This window comes from Coturnix japonica, chromosome 1, assembly GCF_001577835.2.
Source record: "Coturnix japonica isolate 7356 chromosome 1, Coturnix japonica 2.1, whole genome shotgun sequence".
In the NCBI taxonomy this organism is placed as follows: domain Eukaryota; kingdom Metazoa; phylum Chordata; class Aves; order Galliformes; family Phasianidae; genus Coturnix; species Coturnix japonica.
In genome coordinates, this window is record NC_029516.1 from 6,021,230 (window position 1) to 6,046,614 (window position 25,385).

The following is a 25,385-nucleotide window of genomic DNA, read 5'->3' on the forward strand; positions in this document are numbered from 1 at the left end:
CAGCTGGATTCAACAGCTGCAATGTGAAGTTTCCTCAGAACATCCAGAAAACGCCCTGAAAAGGTTTTAGTAATACAAGAACTCGATTGATGTGAATGTTCGCTTACCTTGCTCGTGAAGCAGCCCTCCTCCACGCACCCTTCACCCCTGCAGATGAGCTTCAAAGCCATTCAAAGCATGTTTATAAGAAGAGTTGGTTTCACACCTGGTTGATTGCAATTTATCAACATAACGAGTGAAAAGCAGTTGTCTAACAACCAGTCCATTTTCCTGCCCAGTACATGCTTCTAATACATACCCAGCACCTGCTTAAAATACAGCCAGTCTTTGTAACAAATGCTTCCACACAGCACTGACCGCTCTGTACACATTTAACTCTTTAAATCTTATCAAGTAATGCATATAGTGACAGCCTTTCCCTCCATCACAAACAGAAAGCCCGACGTGACTTTATATCAGAATACAGAACTTCATAAAACCACAGGGGGATAAAAAATAATGACTTTTTTTTTGCATAGATAGCCAGTTTTGATGCTTTATTTTGGTGCTCAGAACTGCTGTGAGAACTCTCAAGTTATTGTCCTAGAGCAGCAAAGTCAAAAACTCAGTTACTGCTTCGAGGCCGTTGTGAACATCAAACTTACAGACCTGTTTTCCAGGAAAAGAAGAGTGATGTTTTAATTGCTTCACATTACCCACAAAAGGAAAAGACAATTCTAATTCTTTACAAGGTGTCTGTTGAGAATATAACTCAATGGAAAAAGATGAGCCAAGTTTTGCCCCAGGTGTCAACCATGATCAAGACTAGAAATGTAAGCCTTGCTTGATGCACAAGACAGATTCACCTGCAGTGAGTCATTATTCATAGATAGGAGCCCTCGTTATTCATGCTGGTAGCGGTATTGATTACCAAAGGTTTTCTTCTTCCTGGTTTGAATATCAAGGAGATCATTCCACAATCTGGGAAACTTTGTAAAAGAGCTGCTTCTGTGAAATGCACTCAGTTCCATCATGCTGCAGAATTGCATGGGTTGCTTTGGCTCCTGTGGGCTGGCAGAGCAGAGTTAGCAGTGAATGTGCTACAACAAACCCTCAGAGGAAGGATGGGTTTGGCACTCACTCCATTCACAGGGCTGCTCACCAACTCTTGCTTAGGTTAGAGGAGGCACAGCCAGGAGACTTGCAGAGGACACAATCCAAAATCATTGCATATTCTGTGCTGACAACCAAAATAACCAAAACGAAGTGGACAACAGACTTGGAAATAACCTGTCTGCCCCCAGTCCTGACATGCAGGAGATATTCTAGATTACCATGGGACGTCACAGCTTGCAGAATCAAGCAAAGGAGTAATAGCAACAATCAGTATCATTACACTCGCAATAATATACAAAAGTAAGGAGGATTTCTCCTCTTTCCAGTCTGTAATTCAGGCAGGAATCAAAAAAGTTCATGCTTTTATACAAGAGCAATAAAAAAAAATTAAATATTTATTTTGAATAACAAGCTAAAGTTCAAGCTGCAATGTTGGCAATGTAGATTTTAAACACAGATCACAGAAGCGTGCACAAAAATGTATTTGAGCAAAGAACAAAATAATACTAAGAATTATACTAAAACAGCTGCTGATTTTAAAGGAACAAAAAAGGCTTGTAATCACTATACAAAATATAAAATGTATTAAACACTACCATCCACAGAACAGAGGTTTATTTTAGCTTGATTATATTTAAAAATTATTTGTGAAGTTATTTATATAGTGAATTGTAAATGAATATTATACAGTAACCTCCTTTTGGTCTGCAAAACCTTTGTTGCACTATAGCACATCCAATCACATTGCAAAAAAAAAAAAGATTTTTTTTTTCCTTACCATCAATAAAGAAAATCATTGATAATACAGTAAATGTTGTCAGGTCTACAAATAATGAGATTAAAAAATGACTCCTTCGACTCTGAAGCTATTTCCATGCAAAGTCAGCACTTGATCGTTTCAACAGAGTGCACTACACCAAGCAATGTCCAGGGTCATCGATGCTCTTGGTAAGACTAAACCTTATAAAATAAAAACAAAAATCAAAGATTGAATGTAGTCATGCAACCCTCTCACTACTGGGTATACCCCCACTGTGTCGCTTATCAAATTTATTGCCTTTCTGGAATATCACTCAAGGCATCCGAATTAGACTTATGATAAATATACACATAATGAAAGGACACAAAATGCTATTTGACACTACTACTGGTAATGTCTGTGCTACGTGAAAGCACCTTTAAAAAGAGCCTATGCGGCAAGAGATAAGTGTCTAAAGATTCAAAATGAATCAACAGTATTGGATAACAATATAATTCTCAACTCAGAAGCTGCCTCAAGATTAGGTGCATCTTCAGTTAATGTAACAGGAAAAAAAGGCAATGGATTTTATTTCATTAATTGTATCCACTCATAAACTGACCTAAGGCCACCAGATGTGCAGACACAACAAATTTTCTTTTTTCTTTTTTTTTACAGTTCTTTAAGTTGTAGCATGATAAAGGAATAGATCTATTTAAAAACAAACAGCTATTTCATCTCTATTAAGAGGTGGCACCAGGCGTCGGGTTCACGTTCTGAGTGGCCACCTGTGGTGCAACTTCAATGATTCGCGGTTTGTCTATGATTCTGGCCGTGCGGTTGCCCTTCTCTACAATGCCAATAATCCATGCTTGGTGACCTTCGCCGTACTTTGGAGACTTGATCTCGGCACAGAAACGGGCTGCCTGTTCTCGTGGTAAACAGATGAGCAGACCTCCTGCAAAGAAAAAAAAAGCAGCGCCTTTAATGCCTGGTTGCAAGGAATTTCAACCTTCGTCTGCCAAACTCCTACTCAGACAAGCACTCGGTGACTTCTGTCCGACTGCAGGACTCCAAGAAAGGCCGTGGTGGATGTCTGTGAGCTTTTGCTTTACAGAAACAAGTTTGTTCCTGAGTTCTGTGTTTGGCGCGTATGTAAACCCAAGTACACACAAATGATGCTGGCAAAAAGACACCACGCTGATGCCAACAAATGACATCAACACCAGCACTGTAAACTTCCAACAGAGGACTGCAAAGTGCCTCTATAGGAAGCACACACAGAAGTGTTTTGGATAAAGGTCATATTCAGATACCTGTAACCACACACTGGCAGCAGCTGATTCTGCAAACATTCCTATTGCCTTTGATGACATCGTTCATCAAAATAGAGACTGTTACAACAGAGTGTAAAAGGCAGAAAATCAAACCCAGGCTTGATCCAGAGCCCTCTGACAGTCAGTCCCTTTGACCCCTTTTTAGAGAGTTCCCCTCCAACCTTTTTTAGCCTTTCCCATAAAATCTTTTCTTACAGAGACAACAGAAATATATCGATTTACAAATGCTTCTCAGAAGCAGCACAACTGGTTAGAAAAGCTGCTATTCAGTTAGTAAAGCAAAGAACCTCTGCGTTCTGAAATTCCCAAAGCACTGATGATTTTGCAAGTTAAGTATCACAGAATGACTTGGGTTGGAAGGGACAACGCTTCACCAAGGTCACAGCCACCAACATCCACATTTAGTACCAGACCAGGCTGGCCAGGGCCCCATCCAACCTGGCCTTCAACACCTCCACAGACAGGGCACCCGCAACCTCTCTGGGCAGCCTGTTCCAACACCTCACCACTCTCATAGTAAAGAAAACCCCCCTGATATCCAACCTAAATCTTCCCTCCTTCAACTTAAAACCATTTCCCCTTGTCCTGCTGCATGTACTAGAGTTTTGATGTCGGCTCTAGCACAGATTTGCGGCAGGTTCTGATCAAGTCATTAAATATTTTGGTGTCATCCTCTACTAAAAACGTTATATATTTTCTGTATTGCTTACCTTTCTTGCCATTTATGCTGCATTGCAAATTTATGAAGAACTGCAACACAGAGCTTCAAATTCATCTACTGGTGCCTAGTTAAACCTCCAAGATGCAGCCAATGTCTGTACAGTGCTGCATTCCAAGAGACAGCAGCCTCTTTAAGGAACATCTGATGCTTGGAGAATACAGACAACAGCTTGGATTCACCCAGTCAGGAATTTGGGCACATGCTACAACTTGCTTACTCTTAAAAACAGTGATATCACCAGAGTGCCTGTGAGCTATTTGACAGCCTTGTCCTGATGAAGGGCAGCGGATCAGCAGCACAAATCGTGCCAGCAAGCTGAGCCAATCCTGGGCACAAAGTGCCACACGCTGAGTCAGCCAGTCTGGGCTCGGTGCCACCACCTCCTCCCCTGCAGTCTTGTGCCTCAGTGGCTCTTGTCAGCAGCTCAGCACCCTGGGCACCTTTACATTTGCCTTTCCAAGCTATGGGGAAGCAGCAATTACTGAACAAGAGAATTTATAAGGATACACGGATGTGTGAAAGTTATTCTTTTGGTTCTGTAGGAAACAAATGAGGGTGCCATCGAGAAAAATACCTACCTCTCTCACAGAGATTTCTGAACCTAACATCCAGTAACAGCAAAGAGCAGAAACAGCATAGCATCACTCCATAGGTAACAGAGAAATCAATTGCAAAGAAATTATGTGTCATCCCAATGATAGGCTCTAAATCAAATTGAAGAGCGACTTCTGCCAACTTTTGCTGCAGGCAAATCAGGGAAGAGATTTATAAGTTTATAAGGGTTTATAAGCACGGTGTGCTAAGCAGTCAGAATGGAGTGGTGGAAGTATAGTGAGATAGTACCAAGAAAGAGCATGAGGATAATCTTTGTTACCTCTTTCCCATGCAGGCTTTTCTGCAATTTTGAATTGCTTGTACAACCACCCTGTTAACATTCTATGGTAAGACCAGGAAAATATACTTAATTCCAGTTGCCAGCTGTAACAGATACCTCCAATCCGCTGGCTACCCCTCACACTGATCTATATATATATATACCCCTCTGATCTATAACCCTTAAGAATGGGCCTATTAGCAGTAGGACTCTTGCCTGTAGCAACTGTAATTACTTCTCTGGCAGGCTGACCTGTCCCTATAACCCTTTGGTTAAGTTCTAAGAGCTTCCACTACATGACTGGTGCTTCCAGCTGCTTTAAGTGCTTTTTGTCCCATACAAAACTACAAGAAGCCTTCACCTGTGCAACATGAGAGCCACCAGGAGTTTAAGCTGCTGCAACACAGCTGTGGACAATGAAGCAGAGGTGCTGCTGTGCACTGAAGCATGCAGCATTTCAGGTTGTACCAGCTTTCAGAGCTCTGCATTCACCGCTCCTGAAGACAAAGCAAACGCAGACCGAACGAACAAATGGCTGCAGTGGTTTGAGAGTTCACTGCAAGCTTCTTTTTGGGAGATGGAAAGGATGGAGATACTTACTTGTTCTACTTTACCTTTCTACAAGTGTAAGGGTTTTTTTTTTGCTTGATTTTTTGCTAAGTTTTGAATATTGTTATTTTTAAACTGTTGCACTGCAAGCAGAGAACGGCCCAGAGGAAGAAAAAGGACAGACTAGACAAAGCCTTGCAATTAAGAGATGATTTATAAACAGCTCATAAATCAAAATCAAAGTTTCCTTGCTTCTGTTAACAGCTCTCTCATCGTGACACAGCCCTTTTTTTTCTACCCATTTATGTTCACAAGATGCATGGAAAGACTGCATTGTTGAGATACCTCTGCTACACTAAAAATGCTGTCTGACACCTGATACCGGCTCCAACAGCAAAACAGGACTGGCAAAAATACACACATGCCAAGAGTATCCCATGCAGAATGTTTTTCTAACTTATTTCTGCGAGCAGTCAGTCTGATAAACAGAATTAGGCTCTTTAAAATAATCACCTGACTGCAACTTTAACCATTAGCAAAGAGTTACCTAAAAGAGAGCACAAAAAACTCATGTAAAACTGGCATTTTCAGAAAGCAAACCCTAAGCCTGGAGGATAGAACTCATGACACGAGATCTTTCCATCACTGACTTTTGTCAACAGGTGCCCAGCAAATGTGCACTGGGAAAAAACCACCAAAACAACAGTCTTAAAATCCATTCAAATTGTTTTCCAGCACATTTCTCATTGCCTGCTCACTCTGCTGAAAAACAGCTGTTCACAAATGAAAAAGCTACAGCATTTCTGGAAGTTTAAGACAAGAGAACAAAAATGTACATTATATACTTCGGTATGAGCAGCCCCCCTAAAAGGCATACGGGTACAACTGGGCATAAGGGTACAAGTGGGCACACACTTGCCTCCATGAACATCAACCCCAGGACAGAAAGTATGCAACCGTGTTGGACCATCTGGAGTTAAGCACAAAGCCGACATATGCTGCATTGCCTTCAGGACACAGCTATCGAGTCCAGCTCTTATTTGGCTGACACCACCCTGTAAGAAATCCCCACAGTAATTTTTAATGTAGAAACGCGGTGCTATGATGAAATCAATAGACATGTTCTTTCGAGGTACCCAATGCTCACAAATAACCAGATGTGTCTCACTGTTTTATTCATCACCATCTATCTCTGTTGAAAGGTTAAGCCAATTCAGAGTTTCAAAGGCACCTCGTGCTCTCACTCCCAAGAAGGATTTGGAAGTTGGCTGTTTTCCTCTTCTGAGCGCTCTTGCAGCAGTGCATACATCTGCATTGGTTTTATAGTCTAGTGAAATGACAGCCTTGTCCCCACAGTGCAAACAAGTCACCACTCTTAAGATTCAGGCACTCAGTTTGCAGCTGAACGATTCCATGCCAACTGCCATTTAGCCAAAAGAGCATCTTGACTTTCCACTTCTGTGCCTAAGCTACTTTTTAACCTCTTTGTAACTGGTAACAAATGCCCTGTATCCAGGACAAGAGGCAGCATCACTTGCACACCAGTTACATGGGTTTGCAGGTAGTAAGAACCTGTGTGGTGGTACCACCTGTATTTACAGCTTGCCAAGCAGCCATCAGATATTTCTGGCCTCAGCTGACTGAAGCTGGATTAGAACTCTTCAAAGGGTTCACGTCCCATCTCCTATTACACATCATTCGAGCCACACACCCTCTGTAGGACAGAGCATCTGTTATAAACACAGATGGCTAAGGAACAATGCAGCAGATCACAGTAAGTCATGTATTCACTGGGGGAAAAGTTTATGGCTCTCGCTGTGATGCCTCTTTCCAGATCTTCAGACTGTTTTGCTTCAAGGGGCCCCCTCTGTTGTGTACTGCACAGAACTTGGATAATACTTTTGGAGAGCAGGAAGAGGGTGGGGAAAGGAGATAAGAGAAAAGACATTTGTTACTGTATCTTCTTCATTTCCCAAAGTGAACAAATAAAACTGAAGAAGAAAAACAAATGGAACAGAAGATTTGAGGTGAAAACGAAATACAGAGATGTCCAGAAGAAGAAAGTGATTATTCCACTAGGCAAAGTGGCCTACACTTACTAAGAAGACAGCATTCAAACACAGCATCAGGAGTTTTTAATAACCTGAAGACTTCAAATGAACTCGACGTTCATAGCCTGAATTTCATTTTGTCTGTATTCACTGCCACTGCCAAATGTCAGCTTTATTTAACAGAAAACTCAAGAACTGAATGGGTCAGAGACTAAATTCTTTTCTTGCTTCTGCTCACAGTCCCTAACATCAGGTTTTCTAAGCTTAAGGGCAAAACATCTGTATTCTTGATGATCATGGACTGAGGAGGCCTCCCTCAGCCTCTGAGACTGGCCCACTCAGCACTCAACTTCACACATTCATAATGAGAAACAAAAATACAACTCATTTCATGAGGAAACCTACTGCACGTGGCTTGGCTTTTTCAGAACACCATGCCAGCTGTGCTGAGATGCTCAAGCATTCACTGTTCTGGAGTTAATAATTACGAGAAAAATAGGTATCAAAAGAATTCAGAACCATCATTGACTTTCAGCTGTAAAGAGTTCCAGATGCCAAACACAGCAATGGTTTCTTTAACAGTGTTTCATAAGAACAGGATGGCAGTTTGGAAGTCTGGCTGAAGAACTTGATTATGAACAGTTCCACGACCAATACTCTTTAACTTGACTAAAACTCAAACGCAAAATACAGCATTTAAACATTTGAAATGTTCTCATATTCTAACATGGATTTAAAAGGAAAAGGGTGATATAACTGTCACCTACCTGAAGTCTCTGGACAAGTCCCATGCATAAGGCCAAACATATTGCCACAAGCCTTACTGACAGCAGCCATCTTAGCCAGAACAGGAAGGTTATGAATAACAAAGGACACCTCATTTCGTTGCTGCTTGGCAAGGTTTTGTGCATGTCCCAGGATTCCAAATCCTGTGATGTCCGTAGCTGCGTGTGCATTGAAAGTGTGCATAAGTCCAGCAGCTGCAAAAGAGGGAGAAAAAAACAAGCAAATCAGCAAAAAAGTATCAAGGAAAGCAACGTTTCAACAACTATGCAGTTTCAATGTATACCTTCAATGTGAATCAGTTCTGCTTGCTGTTGAAATAAACTATATGGGTCTCAAAATAAAAAGACCCCAAAACTGTTTGTGAAAGGAACTGGAATTTCAGCAAAACAACACGCAGCCCTTAAGAAAATTCAGTTTGCATTTAAGATATTAAATGATGCTGAAAATTCAATAAGGCAGTTATATTTATGAGCGTGCCCTATTAGACATGCTTGATGAGTTTATATTAGCAGTCCATGGTAAAGGGCTTTGCTCCAGTTTTAAGCTTTTCCAAACTGAGGGTGAGAAGTTCCAAGCTCAGCTTTGCCCTAAAGGCACGGACAAGGTTCATCTCGCATCAGTTTCCCACATCTGCATTCCCTGACAGACCAAGGAAAAAGAAATAAATCACAGCAGAACTTAAAGTTCTGGACTCTTAGCTGAAGAGCTTAACAACTCCAGAAGGTTACAAGGGAAGGAAGGGGAGCTGGTGGATGGACAGGCAGCACGAAGCCCCAGCCTCCCCACCTACACAGCCCTGGGTACCAGCAAGGCACCTCAGCAGGCAGGACAGCAGCTCCAGTTCTCAATATTTAAGCACTGTTAAAAGGGCCTGATAGAGGGGAGGGGAGAAAAACAAAACCAGGAACATTTTGCCTGTCCCAATACACGAGCAGGACTGAATGATCTTCCATAAGACAATGCTGGTTATTTATTATTCCTGGAAGATTTTGTGAAAGAATGAAAGACCAGTGGGGTGATGTAATAAATACCAAATGAAATCTGAATAAATAGAAGATAGATTTAACTATCCCCATTCGTTCAACTGAGAAGGAAACATCTAATTTTGTTCTTGGTTCATCTGAAGATACTTTGAACAAAGGGAAATCTTGCCTTAGAATCTCTATGGTAAAATATGACTCCTATCAAAATTAAAAGGAAAAAAAAAATGGTGCTACATATTCTACACTTTGGGAAACACATAATATGGCAGAGTTCCTCATCTAAAACATTAAATTGAAGCATACAATAATTAAGAGCTTTTCCTTTTTTTTTTAATTCCATTTCCATTTATTTTAAACCAACCAGGTCCTCCTGAGTTCTCTGGGCACAAAACCCAAAAATGAACAAATCCAACATAATTTCTAATTCGCTCCGATGTTACCCACAACACTCATATGAGTCAGAATCATCTCCAGCAGCATTTGTGATTTTGCTGCATAATTAAAAGAGGGCGTTTGATTTTAATTTCCTTGCTTCACAAACACTGAACAGCAGAAAGACGTGGCAGAAGGAAGGGAGAACACAGTTGTGTCACATTTCCCCCATGGCTGTAAAATGAAATTAAGTATGGAATTGGAAAAAGAAAAAGGAACAAAAAAACCCCTCCACAATCCTCCCCCTCCCACCAGACGCGTTTCTTCTTACCTGTTCGATTCAGCCTTGCCATATTCATCATTGCTTCCTGGTACGCTAGTTCTACATCTTCCTGTGTTACCACTAGTTTGATTTTGTTCCACTTTTCTGGCTAATGGATGAAACAGTGAGACAATTTTCTTAGGTTTTTTTGTCTATGTATTTTAAAACACATTCTTATCATTGAAAATTCTAATCCAAAATGCACTTTTTTTTTTTTTTTTTTAAAACCTCAGCTTAATAATACAGTGTATAAGAATAATACAGTGTTTTACTCAGTGATGCTGAAGCCCCCTTATGTGCTTTACCCTGCTTGTACCCATGTGAAGTTCATCTCAAGTTCTATGAAGCACCAAAGCACCTCAAAGATTGCTCTCACTTGCAGATTGGAGTGGAATAACCCACCCTATGCAAACAACTCCTTCAGCACAGCTCTCTGGCTTGAACTCTGCAACCAAAAAGAAACTCTTTTTGCTGGGCGTTGAAATTCTTCATCTCTCTTAAAGTTCTTCATTTCACATCTGGACCCTTTGATAAGGAAAGGACAATGATACCCTGAAGTCTATTTCTCAAGGATGTACACTGGGGCAGGATGCAATCACTCCAGTGAATTAGGATTAAGTTAGTTTCATAGCATTTATTTGCAGTTTACTATCAACACATCCTTCTGCCCCTTCTCAAATCTCACGTGGATTCATGCCTTCATCACATACTAAGCAACACTTTCTCGTCCCAAAAGGCTCTTCTGATAATTTAGGAAACGGTACCTTATAAAGAACAACCGTTTTGTTCAAAGCTGAAGTAATTCCAGAACCAGAAGGAAACAAAGCAATCATTTCACTGTTTAGATCAACACCTCACACTGGTTTGATTTCCTTCTTTTTGCAACTAAAATCAAATTAAAGGGAACCGAAATAAAAGATTTTTTTCCTACAGCCATAAAGCCTACACTGCTATTGCAAAGCATAAATGCATAAAAAATGTCTTACTTAACCAAAGGTGGAAAAACTGCTGAGAATTGTTGTATGACGCTGCACTGGCATCAAAAGAGGCTTGTCAAAGAGGATCTTATCCTTAACAAATGAGAACTGACTTCCAATGATGTAAGAAGGAATCCAGAAATGGAAAGAAGGGAAAGAGGCTGGTCAACCAAAACAAATCATGGTGGTTTTTTTAAAGACCAAGGAAGAACAGAAGTAAGATCAGGATATCTGAAATTAGGTTGAACTTGGTTTGACCAAGTAAGTAAGAAATGCATTACTATTACACACAGGACAGAATTAAGATTATTCTTACTTCTGTTAGACTGAAAAACCCAAACAGCCATTCTTTATTAGTTTTTAAAGTATGTTTTTGAGGCTGATCATGGAATGGGAACAGGTCAGGTAAGAATGGCAATCACAAATGTGGTGAAAGCAGGTAGTGACTGAACCTGAGCAACTTAGGAGCCAAATTCACAAAGCTCCATCACCTCCAGCACATCCCCGACTGTGGTCCCCCCTATGGAGCCCAGCTCCCTGCAGCCTCTTCACAGCTTCTTTCCTTTGCATCCCACCACAGCTGTTGCCAGCAACGTATCCGGGGCTTGACTGCAGCAATGCTGCCAGTAACCAAATACAGAGGAAAAGAATTTGCCCCTGTTTGGATCATGCTTCCATTAAAGCAGCTATTGCACGGTTGTTGCCATAAATCATCCTTTAACTAGTCATCAGGAACTCACTCACTCTGTGTTTATTTTTCATTCTTTCCCCTCCAAATTTGTTCTGCAACCACGTATCTGGAACAGGCTGCACAGGGGGGTTGTGGAGTCTCCTTCTCTGGAGATATTCAAGACCCGCCTGGACACCTACCTGTGTGACATGGTGTAGGGAGCCTGTTTTGGCAGGGGGGTTGGACTCGATGATCTCTAGAGGTCCCTTCCAACCGCTACAATTCTGTGATTCTATCTCCAAACGTTATTTTCCCTTCTTGGCCTGGGCATAAGCTTGCAGTACTACGTACCCTCTCTAACATACTTTTCAATACGAAGTCAAATTCCGTTCTGAAGCTTGATTTACAGGTGAGTTTGAGATGGGTAAGTCTAGTTTTATTTTCTTTACTCTTTCACAAGACAAAGCCAAAGAAAGGGCAGCAACGATACTCAGAAATTTTTCACTACAACAAAGATATATGCTGTTTACTGTAATAAGAGAATTGATTTCCTTCTGTCCCCATTTTTCAGACCAGAAAGTGCTTCTGGTTGACAGTCAAGGAAATTACAAGTACTTGAAATATGTGGAAATTCAGAGTATTGTTAATTTGCAAGTCTGTTTGTCAGTAAAATAACAGATATGTAAAGGAGTGAGATTATGGCCAGAAAACAGGCTATAAAACATGTGTCTTGCTTCATTTGATTTTCCTATCAAGATTATCTGAGGCCTTGATGCTTGTGTCTGACTGGAAAATGTAGGATTTTGCAGAGGCCAAGAAGTCAGGGCCGCACCCTGTGTATTTTAGGGGAAACATTATTTATCTGGTTGCTCACACTTCAGATTCCAGCGAAGGGTGAAGCTGGTTCTCTCCCACTTTTGCTCACACAGGCTTTGGAATTAAAATTCAGGCTAAACTGATTTCAGCTCACTCCTCTGCCTGTCTATTGGCTCAGCAGTCCCAAAAGCAGAAAAGATGCATCTTTTAAAAACATAAACTGAGCAGCTATAATTCGGAAGACATACACTGGGAGCCAGACAACATAAGCAGATGCCAATTTTGCAGTCACATTTCAGTTCAATAGTTACATTTTTGCCTGAAGTAACAGATGGAAATATGTCTGCATACATAACGCAGCTAGTATTACTCCTACTGAATGCACAGGATAATACATGTGAAAGGTGGAGATATTTCCACGTACAGAAGCAGAAAGTCTATGAACCCAGACAGCAGTCTTGGCCTAACTGACATCAATCAGCTTTTGCCAACTACTTTGGCATGTGGAATAGGGCATAATTTTACCCAGGGTGCTAATCTGTTGTACTGTTAGTCACTGACTCTGTTTGTTACAGCAATGCCAGAGAACTAGCTAAGAATTAGACCCAATTAAGATCACTAAACACAAAACGCTAAGCTGTCTCGGTTCCAAAAGAGTTTTGCACGTAAGAAGATAAGGCTGACATAACAAGGAGGAAGAAGAGGAATTAATTTCTATACGATTCCTGGCTGAGCACTCAATATACTTTTCAGTGTGAAGAGTATACGCTGCAGCTTTTCCTTCTGAGGTTTTGAGGGAATGGGGAAGGTCACCTTTACCTCCTGCCTCTTTCCCTTAATTTTGGTTTTGGCAGTGTACTCACAATATCCAGCCACTGGTGGACGGCTACAGCCACTTGTGTTCCCAAGGGTTTAGTTAATACAAGCACATCTCCTGGCACTGCATTGTCTGGCCTGAAAGCAAAGAATTCATATATTAATTACAGAGCGAGAGTCACATGTTATTAGGAATAAGTGCTGATAATTAGATTTTCACAGACCCATGTATCTTATTGTGCAGATTAAAAAAAGACTAATAGCTGAATTACCCTTTGGGATTCATTGCCAAGGGGTATCACTGAGCAAAAGCGCTGTAAACTTACTTAAAAGTACGAATCCTTTCTTGGAATAGAACAACATTTGCAATCAGACAAACAGAAAATTGCACCCTTTCTTTCAATCTACTGAAGATATAGAATAGAATAATGGAGAGAAACAAAACCACCCAAACTATTTTGCTTACTCAGGATATAAAATAAGCATCACTAGGATCACAAATTCCTTCATACAGTGTGGCATGCCACAGTGGAACATTCAAGATCAGCTACAGTTAATCAGCCAGAATGAGTAAACACAGCAATTCTCCATTTCTCTACAGCAATTAGCAGGTTAATTGGGAGGTATTGCATTTTAAACTCTGACAGAAATTTGTATCCCACAACTATCTTGAAAACGTGTAAAGGTTAGAAGCTTAACTGTCCTGTCTAAAGGAGAAGAGCAAAAGATATCAGGAGAAAAGTAAAAGCACATGCTGTTTTAAAAAGCAAAGAATGGACAGAAGAGATGTGGCAACTGCTCTGTGCTAAGGACAAATGCAAACAGGAGAAGGCACTGCTTTACTCATCAGAAGACAGATCACAACACGGTATTTAAAGGACTTTTACTGTATCCCGTCAGACCAATGCCTTTGATTGTCGAGTGATTTAACTTACATTATAAATTCATTAGGCTGACAGACTGTTGTGGCCACTCCTCCTAAAACAATCCAGGGATTTAACACTGTTTGACCACCAGTAACTGATGTTCCTGCCTCTTCTGCTGCGTCTTTGAAACCCTGGATTATTAGAGGTATCACTTTGTCTCTTTCCTAGAGATCAAAACAGAAGTCAGAGTTCCATCCACAGCAGTGCTAGTCATTTCAAGACAGGGTTATGGCTTTAATCACTCAAGTCAAATTCCCTCATGGCAAAAAGCTAATGACAGTCAGCCTGCAGAAACCACGTTATCCCATAAAGCTATGGCTTTACAGTTCCTTGTAAAATGCTGAAGAAACATTCTCCGAAAGGTCACATATAAAAGTAGAAAATTCAGAGAGTTCTGCAAACTCAGAACAACTATTCTGCTATTGTAATCAAGTACAGCCAGAAGCACAGTGCAATAAGGCAAAGTTAAATCAAGCTGAGTTCGGCCTCCACTAAACCTGTACCATTTCAACTAAGTTTCTTTTAAGAATGAACAAACCTTTTTTTTGCTAGAGAAAACAATCATACGTGCTGGTAAATTCCATCAAAAAGAAAAAAAAATAATTAAGAAAAAAGAACCTAGTTCAATTTCCTCTGCTTCAAAGAGATGCAACAAAGCTGGCATGAGGAAACCAAAAGTATCTATCCGAATTAATACATCAATTGCTAATCAAATCCTGCTTCAAAGCACAGTAAACAGGAGCAGAGACTCCATTTTTGTGGGGATCACAAAACAGAAGCAAATTATGATGCCACAGAAGACTGAAGATTTAGTGAATAATCTCACAGAGTTTATGAGGCAAGACTTGCACTATGAACTGAGGAACTGACTGAGCCATCTCTTCTTTAAAAAGACTCAAAATTTGAGGAGAAAATACACTAAAGCTGCATATGTTCTAAGTATGTATAGAGTACGTATAGTTGTTTGGGACCTTACTTCAGAAGCAAGTACCCCAAATCTTACCCTGTCTGTCATTTTATTGCTGACTCCGAGGAGCATCAACATGTTGTCACATTCTGTGACCCCCATGGCATAAAGGTCACTTAAGACATTGGCACATGCTATCCGTCCCTGAAAAAGAAAGAAGAAAGAAAGAAATCTGCATAAGTTCAGACAAACACCTGCCACACACACACAAAAATGCTTTTTTTGCATGAGTTTTGATTCAAACAGCTGCCTGTTCCACAGGTTGCTCAGCTCCTGAAATCCACCCATAGGCATGGCATGATCCATCACATGCAAAGCATCCATCTAGAAATGCAGATGGCAGCTCCTCTGACAGGAAAGAACTCATCCCAGCTGTTACACTGCATTAATTTACAGCTGTAAGGAAGCTCATCTGAGAAGTGAGAACTAGCTGCTTCAGAATTGGAGTGCACAGAAGACAGGGAGCTGGATGAGAAAGCTGTTCCCCTGCACCACCCCTGAGGCCACACTTACTCTCCAGTTTTTCTTCTTTCCAGACACATCCTGCTGGTAGCACACAGGGCCACTCAGGTGCTTTTCCTGTTAGGATGTCACTAATGAGCTGCCTACAGAAGGCACACATGGTTCAGGTCTCCCATACGTGGCCCTGACACCACTTAGGAGCATGCACAGCTGTTGAGGTGATACACCTGTCTGTCCTCCATCACTTGGATGGTGTGAGACATGCCCCTCCTCTGTTCTTTCTTCAAGCAACAGGATAATGCTGAATTTCGCTACAGCAAATATGCTTGTATTAACTTCCCTATGAGCACACATCACTAACAAAACTTTATTCAAGAGACCTTGCCTTCTGTCAAACATTGCTCTAATAAACACTGACAGGACTGAGAAGGGTTCACTTGGGTGACATGAGCTTAACTACTCTTATTTTGCTAAATTAATGGATCTGAGTTTCTCAGCGAGTCAGGTTTTGTTGAGTATAAACCCAGTAAAAATGAGACATCAAGTGTCCCGATGAAGACATAACTTTCCAACACAGGATATGTCTTCAGGGATGGGAAATGATTTTAAAACCCAAATTCTGTTTTGTTCATCTGGAAAGCTCCAAGCATTTTGTTTTAAAAGCTTTAGCTTCCCAGCTGCAAAACTGTAATTGACATCTGGTTCTACGATCTTAAACCTGTGTTTTTCATAAAGTTCAGAGGCAATGTCATCATGATAAAAGCAATGTGCTTATTCAACACTGTTTGGACTACAGAAATACACTTTAGTTGAAGACATATTTATGGAGCAGAGGGAGAAAAAGAAGAAAGACATTTAGACACATTTCTACCATCTCCAAGACATTCAAACCTAATCACACATCCAGAGTTCTCTGCAGTAATTGGTATTAGCAGGTTTCTGATGACATGAAATAACACCTCCAAATCACAATTAAACATAATCCGGTTTTCTATAAATTCAAGAGCTTCCAATGGCATCAAGGGACTCCCTTGTATACTCAGAATATGTTTTAATTTATATCTCATACCATTAAGAGAATAAGAATGAGCAGTGGACCACATAGTTTGATGGATATTTGCTATTATGCTGTTGGATGTTTACCAATATCAGAGCCCATCATTTTCCTTTTCTGGAAGGGGACTATGAAACCATCCTTCACTATTTTCAGTACTTATCAAGCCAACTGCTGGTTTACACCTTGTTAAGGAATGACAGATAAGTTTCTAAAACCACACTGACAACAGCTCTCTATTCCAGTAGTCCAAGGTCAGCACAATGTTGCTTTTGCCAGTTGGCAATGCCATTAAGGCAACACACTTGGAGAGTGCAAGTCACAAGTCTGAAGCAGCAAAGGGAACTCAATGTGGCTTATGAAACCCAATAAATGGAATGGGATTCACAGATGGGTCAGCCTAGCTGTGTCCCAAACCTCACCTAGGCTCATGACTCATTGAAACATAAGAATCCGCTGGTAATAGTGAAAACTTGAAGGCCAAAATATGGAATATCAGTCCCCTGTCCACAGTGTTCAGTGAAGGTTCTTAAAAGAGCACCAAAAGGTCCCTGTAAGAGAGAGAACCAGCCAGTTCTCTGTTCCTGTAAACCAAAATGCCTCTCCATGTACCACAAAGGGGGCCAGTACCAGCTCTACTACTGGAATCTTTCTACCACTATGCCTGGTTTCCATGGCTGTCAACTCTTCCAGCCTCAAATCACGTAAACTGAAAAGCCCCATGGGGGATACAAATTTTACAGGCATACATTGTAGTGATACTTCAGACAACACACATCAGGTGTCCTCAAGAACAGAGCTAAAGAAAAGGGGTTGGGAGAGATCTAGGAGGAGAAAGGAAGGGATCTGGGAGGGAAAGCAGCAGCTGGATGGATAGGAGGAGCCCGTCCTGAAAAGCACAGATGTGTCCAGAGCACACGGCTTTATGCAGCATGAACATGAATCATAACTCCTGATTCTCACTATTCCTCAGCTCATACAATTTGCTAAGGGCTCTATGGAAAGCTGTATTCGCCTCTCCTTCAAATCATATTGGTCTAGAAAAGAAAAAAAGCCATCATAATGAAATTAACACTGAAGAGTTAGGAAATATTGAAGTTATAGCTGATGGTGCCTGGGGATCACAGTGCAGACTGACTCACGTGCAATCACAGAAGCTGGATTAAGACCAAATTTACATTCCACTCCGATCACACTGGCCTAAACCTCGTCTGTATATAGACCCATGTCTCTACTACATCACCTCAACCCCTTTGTATCCCTGAAGGAAACAATCCATGTCCTTCACTGCAACCTTCTTATACCATCCCTTATAAATCTTCGTTACGAGGTGAGAAAAGCTTCTCAGCATGATTCAAACCTACTGAACAGGTCTAAAGAACAACCAACGAAACAACAAGAGAACATGCAAACATATAAATAGCAATAGAAACATCGTCTAGTGCAAAGAATCAAACTCAAATTACAGAAAACACATCTCTTAATGGAGATGAGACTACTCTCTTAGTAGACACTTGTTGGAGAGCTCCTTGCAGCTTTTCTAGAGCCCTTTTAAACATACACTTGTTTTCTCACTATCTTCTGTTCAAGTCAGTGCTGATCACTACCCACACCACCACAAAGGAACAAACTGCAATGAATTAAATGAAACACAGACACAGAAGGAACCAAAGTCAAACAGCATGTGACTTCTGGCAAGTAATTCAAACACATTCATCTGCAAATGGAGAGAGTACAGTGGGAAAACCAGAGTTCACAAAGCACTCTGAAGTTGCCAGGTGCTATTACCAACTCCTGTCATTGAGGCTTTTCCAGTTATAACGTTGCCAGTTAATTCAGAAGCTCAAAAAAGGCAAACTACTGCGCGGTTCTCCTAAGCGGAGCTTCTTGTCTGCTGCTCTGTAGCTCCCCTTTAGGGCTTTTTAGAGCCAAATCTTACAGAAGAGATGGAGGGAGATTTAAATTCAGCTTTCATCTACAGCAAAAGCACTGCAGCACTCGTGGCTGACATGGAAACGACTGCAGGATCAAACATCGCCCTTCCCTTTTCACTTGCATTTGGGAAAGACCCTGTATGCAGTTATCAAACAGCTACTGCTGCACATCTAGGAAAAAAAAGGTCAAAAATGCCATCAGATAAGTGAGATCAAACTGAATCAACAATATATTTAACTAACAATTCAATTTAGCCAACTTACCATCATATAAGGATCATCCACAATAGGATAAATATAATCTGTTGTCTGAACCAACGACAAACCTCCGTGTCTTAATGGAATAACACAAGTGTCCATCCCAATTCCTGCAAAGAGAGAAATTCAGCACTGAGGTGAGTGACTTTATCCTCAGTTGTCTGTTGGTCCTTACAAGAGACCTTACAGAACACTGCCGGGAAATACAGCTCTCAGTTCTGCCTGGGGAGAGGCAACAAATCCCTTCCTTGGGAAAGCAAATCACACAAGTGAGGAAGAACAGGCAAAGAATGAGAACTGACCAAAGCAGAGGTGCAAATAACTACAAGCAACAACAAAACTACAACATTTTTCAGTTTGTTGCATTACAATGAAGTACACTCCTTTTAAGAACGCCTGTGCTTGTATATTTATGTTAAAAGCCAAGAGGAACTCCGTAAATCAATGTTGACAAAAGTAAATAGGGTTTCCTGTCACTCCTAACTCAACAAAAACACGGTGATGGTTTTAAAAGGGCACAGTCTCACTTAAGGAGCACTTCCTCACTTCAGGTGAAACAAACAGCGCCGCAAACCCCACCTGCAGGCCTTGGTCAAAGAGGATTCGCCCACTTGGAGATCCTGCAATAGCGTTCCCCCTCCTTACTTCTGGGAGGCAGCAAACTCATCTGCTAGACTGGGAAACACTGGGGGAAAACAGCAATACCACAAATGCAGCCTTCTCTAACTGCAGATACTTCAAACAGAATAAGCAATATGAAAACCTCCAGGCATTTACTGTGATGCAGAAGTGTGTACAGAAGCGGCTGGTCACAAAGCAAAGCACACTAGCTGCCCATGACCCCTGTTGATTATCTCCAGCCTTGAGGCAGCAGCAGGTAGCCTGCCTCCTTCCTAGGCTGACAACAAACTGCTTGGCACCACTTTGTATACCCAACAGGGCAGGGCTCCTCAAAACAAGCACTCTTCAGGGAGCAGATGTCACACAGCAATTTTCCCCCAGGTACAAACAAAACACATTCCTACCAAGAACTACAAGCCAGCATTTGGCAGAGTCCTGCCCAGGAACACTCAGCCGCTGTCATCTGAGCTCCTGCTGAGGACACGGAGCAGAAGGCCTGAGGCAGAGGCTATAAAGGCAGAGAGCTACGGAGGCACAAGGTCTTGCCTCAGAAGAGAAGGGATACTCATAAGCAGTCATAGGGGGCTGTTCATCCTCTGCTTAAGCCAGCAAGCTGCTATGCAAAATGCTCAGCCCCTCCAGAGAAGTACATAGGAGCAGTTAAAGAGGACGGGCTCACACACAGAGGCCTCAGCTCACCTATTCATGTCATAACATTGCATGATTGACCCTTTGTTGTTTCTGACACTCAGGCACCACGGGCTTACTGAGGCTACGTTTAAGTTCCATGCAAGAAAACCCAAACAAACAAACACAACAAGAAGGGCTGATTGTAAATAAGTAACTATTCAAAGAGATGACTGGAAGCGACCTGAAGGTCTGTAACAGCTCAGGGAATTCCTACCAACCTGTAGTTTCTTACTCATGGATATAACCACAGACACAGGGTAAGGCTCTTCTGGGTATGTCCTCCTATGAGGACAGGCTGAGGGACTTGGGTTTGTTCAGCCTGGAGAAGAGAAGGTTGCGGGGTGACCTCATTGCAGCCTTTCAATACCTGAAGGGAACTTACACCCAGGAGGGGAGTAAACTCTTGGAAAGGGCTGACAATAGCAGGACACGGGGAAATGGTTTTAAGTTAAAAGAGGGAAGATTTAGGTTGGATGTTAGGGGGAAGTTCTTCACTAGGAGAGTGGTTAGGTCCTGGAACAGGCTGCCCAGGGAGGTTGTGGATGCCCCGATGTTCAAGACCAGGTTGGACGGGGCCCTGGGCAACCTGATCTAGTAAAGGTGTATGTTTGGTGGCCCTGCCAGGCAGGGGGGTTGGAACTCCATGATCCTTGAGGTCCCTTCCAACCCGGCTCATTCTGTGACTCTGTGTGTGATTCTGTGGGTAGCACCACTTGTGAAAGTGAGGGATGCTGAGCCTGGAAGGGGTAATTTCCCTTTTGACTGCATCTTAAAAGAACTGTGCATACCACAAAGGCTGTAAGGTTACCTGTCTATCCCTTTTAAGCATGAGAGGTAATTAACACCTAACTTATCTAAAGACAAACTTATTAAAGGGATTCTGTCACTGGAAGCACATATTTAAGAGATGTGATTTCTCCACTTTCCACCCTATCAGTAATTCCATTATGTAAGAGCCTTTAAGCTTATAAGGAAAAAAAGCCACAAAATTAAACCAAACTATTACTGAAATTAGAAACTTGCCAAAATGAAATGTTGCTGCAAATAACATTTAATTTAGAGAAAACACACATAAATAGCAGATTAGGAATAAAACAAACAAGAAGTGTCCCTCGTTAGGGTATATTAAATTGTAGTGCCATCCCGGTCTGACACACAATTACTGCTTATGTATTTCATACAAAGATTGCTATTGTCTAAGTAAGAGCATGGGCTCCTTACTGATCTCTTGTTGAATTCAATACTGGAATAACAGCTTGCAACCTGTTACTCTGCTAATAGATAATTAGCCATATTAAAATAATTTCAAATAATGCTGTTGGATACTAAATCGATAATTAATCAACTTCAGAATAAATACTAAACCAATATTCCTAAGCTGATGAAAAAATCCACCCTGCATTGCAAAGTGGAGATGTCCACGCAGGGCACAGTAAACATGAGGGACATGGTTTAGTGGGAGCTATTGGTAATACGTGAACGGTTGGACTGGATGATCTTTGAGGTCTTTTCCAACCTTGGTGATTCTATGATTCTAAATAAGCAAACAGAATAGAAAACGCCATTAAACACGTTACATTCATGTCTCTACATCAATATTAGGTACAGTAGCTGGTGTCAAAATACCTACATTTGCCCTGTTCCCCACGTAGGTAGCTTGTGTATATTGTTTTCCCTTATTGCTTGCATCATTGTGCAAATACCAAAGAGAAAGTGAAGGTGGCAAGAACACACATCTTGGGAAGAGCCCTTCCCTGGTGAGCAAAAGTTAAGAGTGGGGTATTACGAGAGGACTGAAAAGAATCACAGCTATGAACCAGTCTGCTCCCAGTCCCTCATGTTCTCTGCCCCAGGAATAAGGGGAAGGGAAAGGAGAAGGGAACTTCACCTTTAAGTCAGCTAAGGTCTATTCATTGCGCTACTTTAATGCTCTGGATGACAACTGATACAATTTCAGCTTGGAAAGCATCTACTGGGAAGAGGGAGGAGACCAATTCCTAAGCGTGTCCCTGTCACTCTGGCCATTCCTGACCATTTTTTGTTCATAGTTGAATGCACTGCAGGATGTTAAACAATATTGTTCTCATATCCTCGATGCCAACCAAATTAACTCTTCAGATGTCTGGGTGATGCACGCGCATTACACAGTGTACAATTCTCAAACATTAAACAAATAGCCACCACGCAGACAAAACAGATCACACACAACTAGAGGAGCAACTACTCACCCAGCCTGGGCATAACTGCCCCAAGGAACTGTTCATCTTCCTGAAAATGGTTTTCTTGTAGAGATTCGAGCAGCTTCTGTAAGACATCCTGAGGCACTTTACAGCCTGTGCCCTTCAGCTCCGTGAAGCGGGTCAAGCGGAAGCTCTTGTCCAGTTCATAGCTCTCTGGGTTAAACGTCTCTCGAACAGACATGGTTCTCTCCCACAGAGCGCTGGCCTTTCCCTCCCCAGAACAATGGTATTGGTCTCCCTGCTGATCAGTCTAATTGGAAAAAAAAAAATGGGAATGTTAGAAAGTCCCGGGGCCTGCAGTACAACGGGTTTTCCATATAGTTATAAAGAGAAAAGTGCAAGAAATGACAGTTCTCAGAGCAATGGAGTGGATTTCCAAAAGGAAACACAGCCCTCATACTGCAACACACCCAGCAGAGACATCTATTTGTACTTAACACAGTGTAGGGCCACACTTTCAGCCATTTATGTATTAATCGTGTAAGTCTTTTCAAAGCTCAGCTTCAGATGTAAGAAGCTGAAGCTCCAAAATACACTTGTTCTCCATGGGGGAAAACAGCTCTGGTGTTATGTTGGTACAGGTAGTGGAGGAACAAAGGCTGTATATAATCAGCCTTACAGACATAAGAACACTGAAATCTTCCCGGCCCCACCAGCCCTTTCTTACTTATCCAAGGATACAGAGAACACACAGAGAATTGGCCATTTGGATGGTAATGTAAAAAAGACACTGATGCAACTCATTTAATAAAATTCTTAACAATGCACGGCTAATTTTAGAACGTTTTTCCACTCTGACTCACGTACAAGCACAGTCCAAAACTAATAGAGGCCTAACAGAAAGGCTGACTTCTAAACAGCAAAGGATGGGATACAACACCATCCGTCTGCCCTGCAGAAAAAGCTTTCAAGAATCTCAAAAAGCAACCTGTGCGCTGTGGTTTCCTAGAAAGCAACGATCCTGCCTCATAACAGCAAGAGGAAGAGAGACGGTATCACAGAGAGATGATTGTGCTGATGAGCTTAAGCTGAAAGGGAGAAACTGACAGCGCTATCAGCGAGAAGGGAAGGGAGGGAAGGGAGGGAAGGGAGGGAAGGGAGGGAAGGGAGGGAAGGGAGAAGTAAACCTGCCAGCTGTGCAACCAGCTCACCCTATCCACCACTTATTACTGATTATATCACAGAATGAGCCAGGTTGGAGGGGACCTCAAGGATCATGTAGTTCCAACCCCCCTGCCTAGCAGGGCCACCAAACTTCCACATTTACTACATCAGGTTGCCCAGGGAATCACTTAGATATACCTTGAAGTCTACTAGTTTGCTGAATATGTTTTGTATGTTTGAGGTATGGAGCCCTGTGCAGGGTTTTCCCTCCTCTGAGAGGCGCGTTGCTTCGTTACAACAAATCCCACAGCCTGGGCTCGGCTGGGATCCAAACTCAGTTACCCGGACGTGTCTTGGAAGAGCAATGAGTTCAGCTCATAATTGGAAGGCAGCAGCATGAGGCACTGAGCACTTGCAATTAAAAAAAAAAAGAAAGAAAAAAAAGAAGATATACAAGCTGAAAAACAACAGAAAGCAGAGACAAGGGCTTTTCAAGTAGGGTTTTGAGTTGTGTGGGGTTTTTTTTTTTTGTTGTTTTTAAACACACCGTTCCAATGAATTCCAGCAGTGCACAAGCAGCAGCAACGTATGCATTACCCCCATAGGAAACCTCACCCCAACATTTCTGTGCTCAGCGACCCCTGCCCGCTTTCACAGGGAAGCAGCCACGTAAGGTTTGAAAGCCCACTGAGATCATCTAGTTCAACCATCTGCCAACCCCAACCACGTCCACTAATGACATCTCTGTGTCACTGCTTTCTTTGAACGCCTCCAGGGATGGTGACTCCACCAGCCCCCTGGGCAGCCTGTGCCAACACCTCACTGCTCTTCCTGAGAATTTATTCCTATTATTCAACTGGAACCTCCCCTGGTACAACTTGAGGCCCTTCCCCCTCATCCTATTGCTATTACCTGGGTGCCCCCAGCTCATCACAACCTCCTTTTAGGCAGTTGTAGAGACCAATAAGATCTTCTCCAGACTGAACAACCCCAGTTCCCTCAGCCACTCCCCATTAGACTTGTGATCCGGCTTCATTGCCTTTCTCCGGACACACTCCATTGCCTTTCACATAGAGAGGAGCCCAAACCTGAGCACAGCCCTGAGGTGCGGCCTAAACTCTCACAGCCCACCAGCAACTTCTGGCAGTCCCACAAAGATTGTGAAACCGCAAGTGAAGCTCCCCTATCTGAAAGCAAAGAGCGAATGAGCTGAGTTTATTGAAAGATTCCACGGTAAGTTTTTATTGAAGACCTGTGGAAAGCCACACGGAGCGATGCCACGGCTCCATGCAGGACCGATCTCATGGTGCAGCCCCTCCAGCACGGCTCTACACATTCATTATCATCATTCTACCTTCATTAACCCCTCGCTTCCCTATAGAGCAGAGCGGAGCCACACGGAGCGCCTCGTACCTACCGCTAAACGGGCGCCAGGCACCGAGAGAGGCCGGGGCCGGCCGGGTCCCATCGGCGGGGTCACCGCTCGGCCGAGCCCTACGGCGGGACATGGCTGAGGGATCCCTCAACCCCACGGCCGGCAGGACGAGGAGAGCGGGGCCTTCTTTGTGACGGAGGAGGAGCAGAACGAAACGCTTCTCCCCTCCGTTCAGCCCCTCGGGAGCGCGCACAACGCGGCCAAGCAAAGCGGGGAGGGGAGGGAGGGGAAATAAAAATGTCGGCGGGTGAAACGATTTAACCCATCCGCTGCCGGATCAGCTCGGATCATCCACCGCAACGCTCTGTCCCCTCAGGGCTGAGGGAAGGAGGGAGAGCGCAGGGCCCGGCGCTGCGCACCTCAGGACCCGGCCGTACGGCACCGAGCGCGGCGGAGGCGAATTCCCCTTTAAATCTCCCCCCCTTCCTTCACTCCTTCCCTCCCTCCCTCCCCAGGTCTCCCTCTTACCGGTTCTCCTCCTCCTCCTCACCCTCCTCCTCCTCCTCCCGCAAACGGGACTCCCGGCCCTTAGTCCCACAATGCACCGGGCGCCGGGCTCCCTCAGCGCCGCCTGAATAGAAATGCC

General features: G+C 42.7%; 1 protein-coding gene and 1 long non-coding RNA gene across 3 annotated transcripts; one reads left to right on the forward strand and one right to left on the reverse strand.

Moving 5' to 3' along the window:
* Positions 1–651: 651 nt before the first annotated feature.
* Positions 652–25,385, reverse strand: SEPHS1 (selenophosphate synthetase 1). 2 transcript variants are annotated; one of them, XM_015872021.2, is made up of 9 exons: positions 25,268–25,385; positions 22,249–22,510; positions 18,716–18,819; positions 15,038–15,145; positions 14,044–14,198; positions 13,156–13,246; positions 9,839–9,938; positions 8,134–8,346; positions 652–2,792 (listed from the first exon to the last, which is right to left on the reverse strand). In XM_015872021.2, the coding sequence occupies exons 2-9, from the start codon at positions 22,439–22,441 to the stop codon at positions 2,578–2,580; spliced, it is 1,179 nt and encodes a 392-aa protein (XP_015727507.1). In that variant the 5' UTR covers positions 22,442–22,510; positions 25,268–25,385; the 3' UTR covers positions 652–2,577. The 2 variants fall into 2 exon arrangements, with proteins under 2 accessions (XP_015727507.1, XP_015727436.1); XM_015871950.2 differs by lacking the exon at positions 25,268–25,385 and adding an exon at positions 24,782–25,169.
* On the forward strand, positions 24,326–25,052 carry LOC116652759. The gene is made up of 2 exons (XR_004305941.1): positions 24,326–24,597; positions 24,746–25,052. It is a non-coding gene; the product is annotated as an uncharacterized LOC116652759 (long non-coding RNA).

Bases quoted from the DNA above. Each gene is read 5' to 3' on its own strand.
- SEPHS1 (XM_015871950.2), bottom strand. From the start codon at position 24,832: ATGGGACCCGGCCGGCCCCGGCCTCTCTCGGTGCCTGGCGCCCGTTTA. The intron at 22,511-24,781 runs GTAGGTACGAGG...TTTTCCAATTAG, and splicing joins TGCCTGGCGCCCGTTTAGCG to ACTGATCAGCAGGGAGACCA. The intron at 2,793-8,133 runs GTAGGTGACAGT...TTTTCTTTGCAG, and splicing joins GACTTGTCCAGAGACTTCAG to GAGGTCTGCTCATCTGTTTA.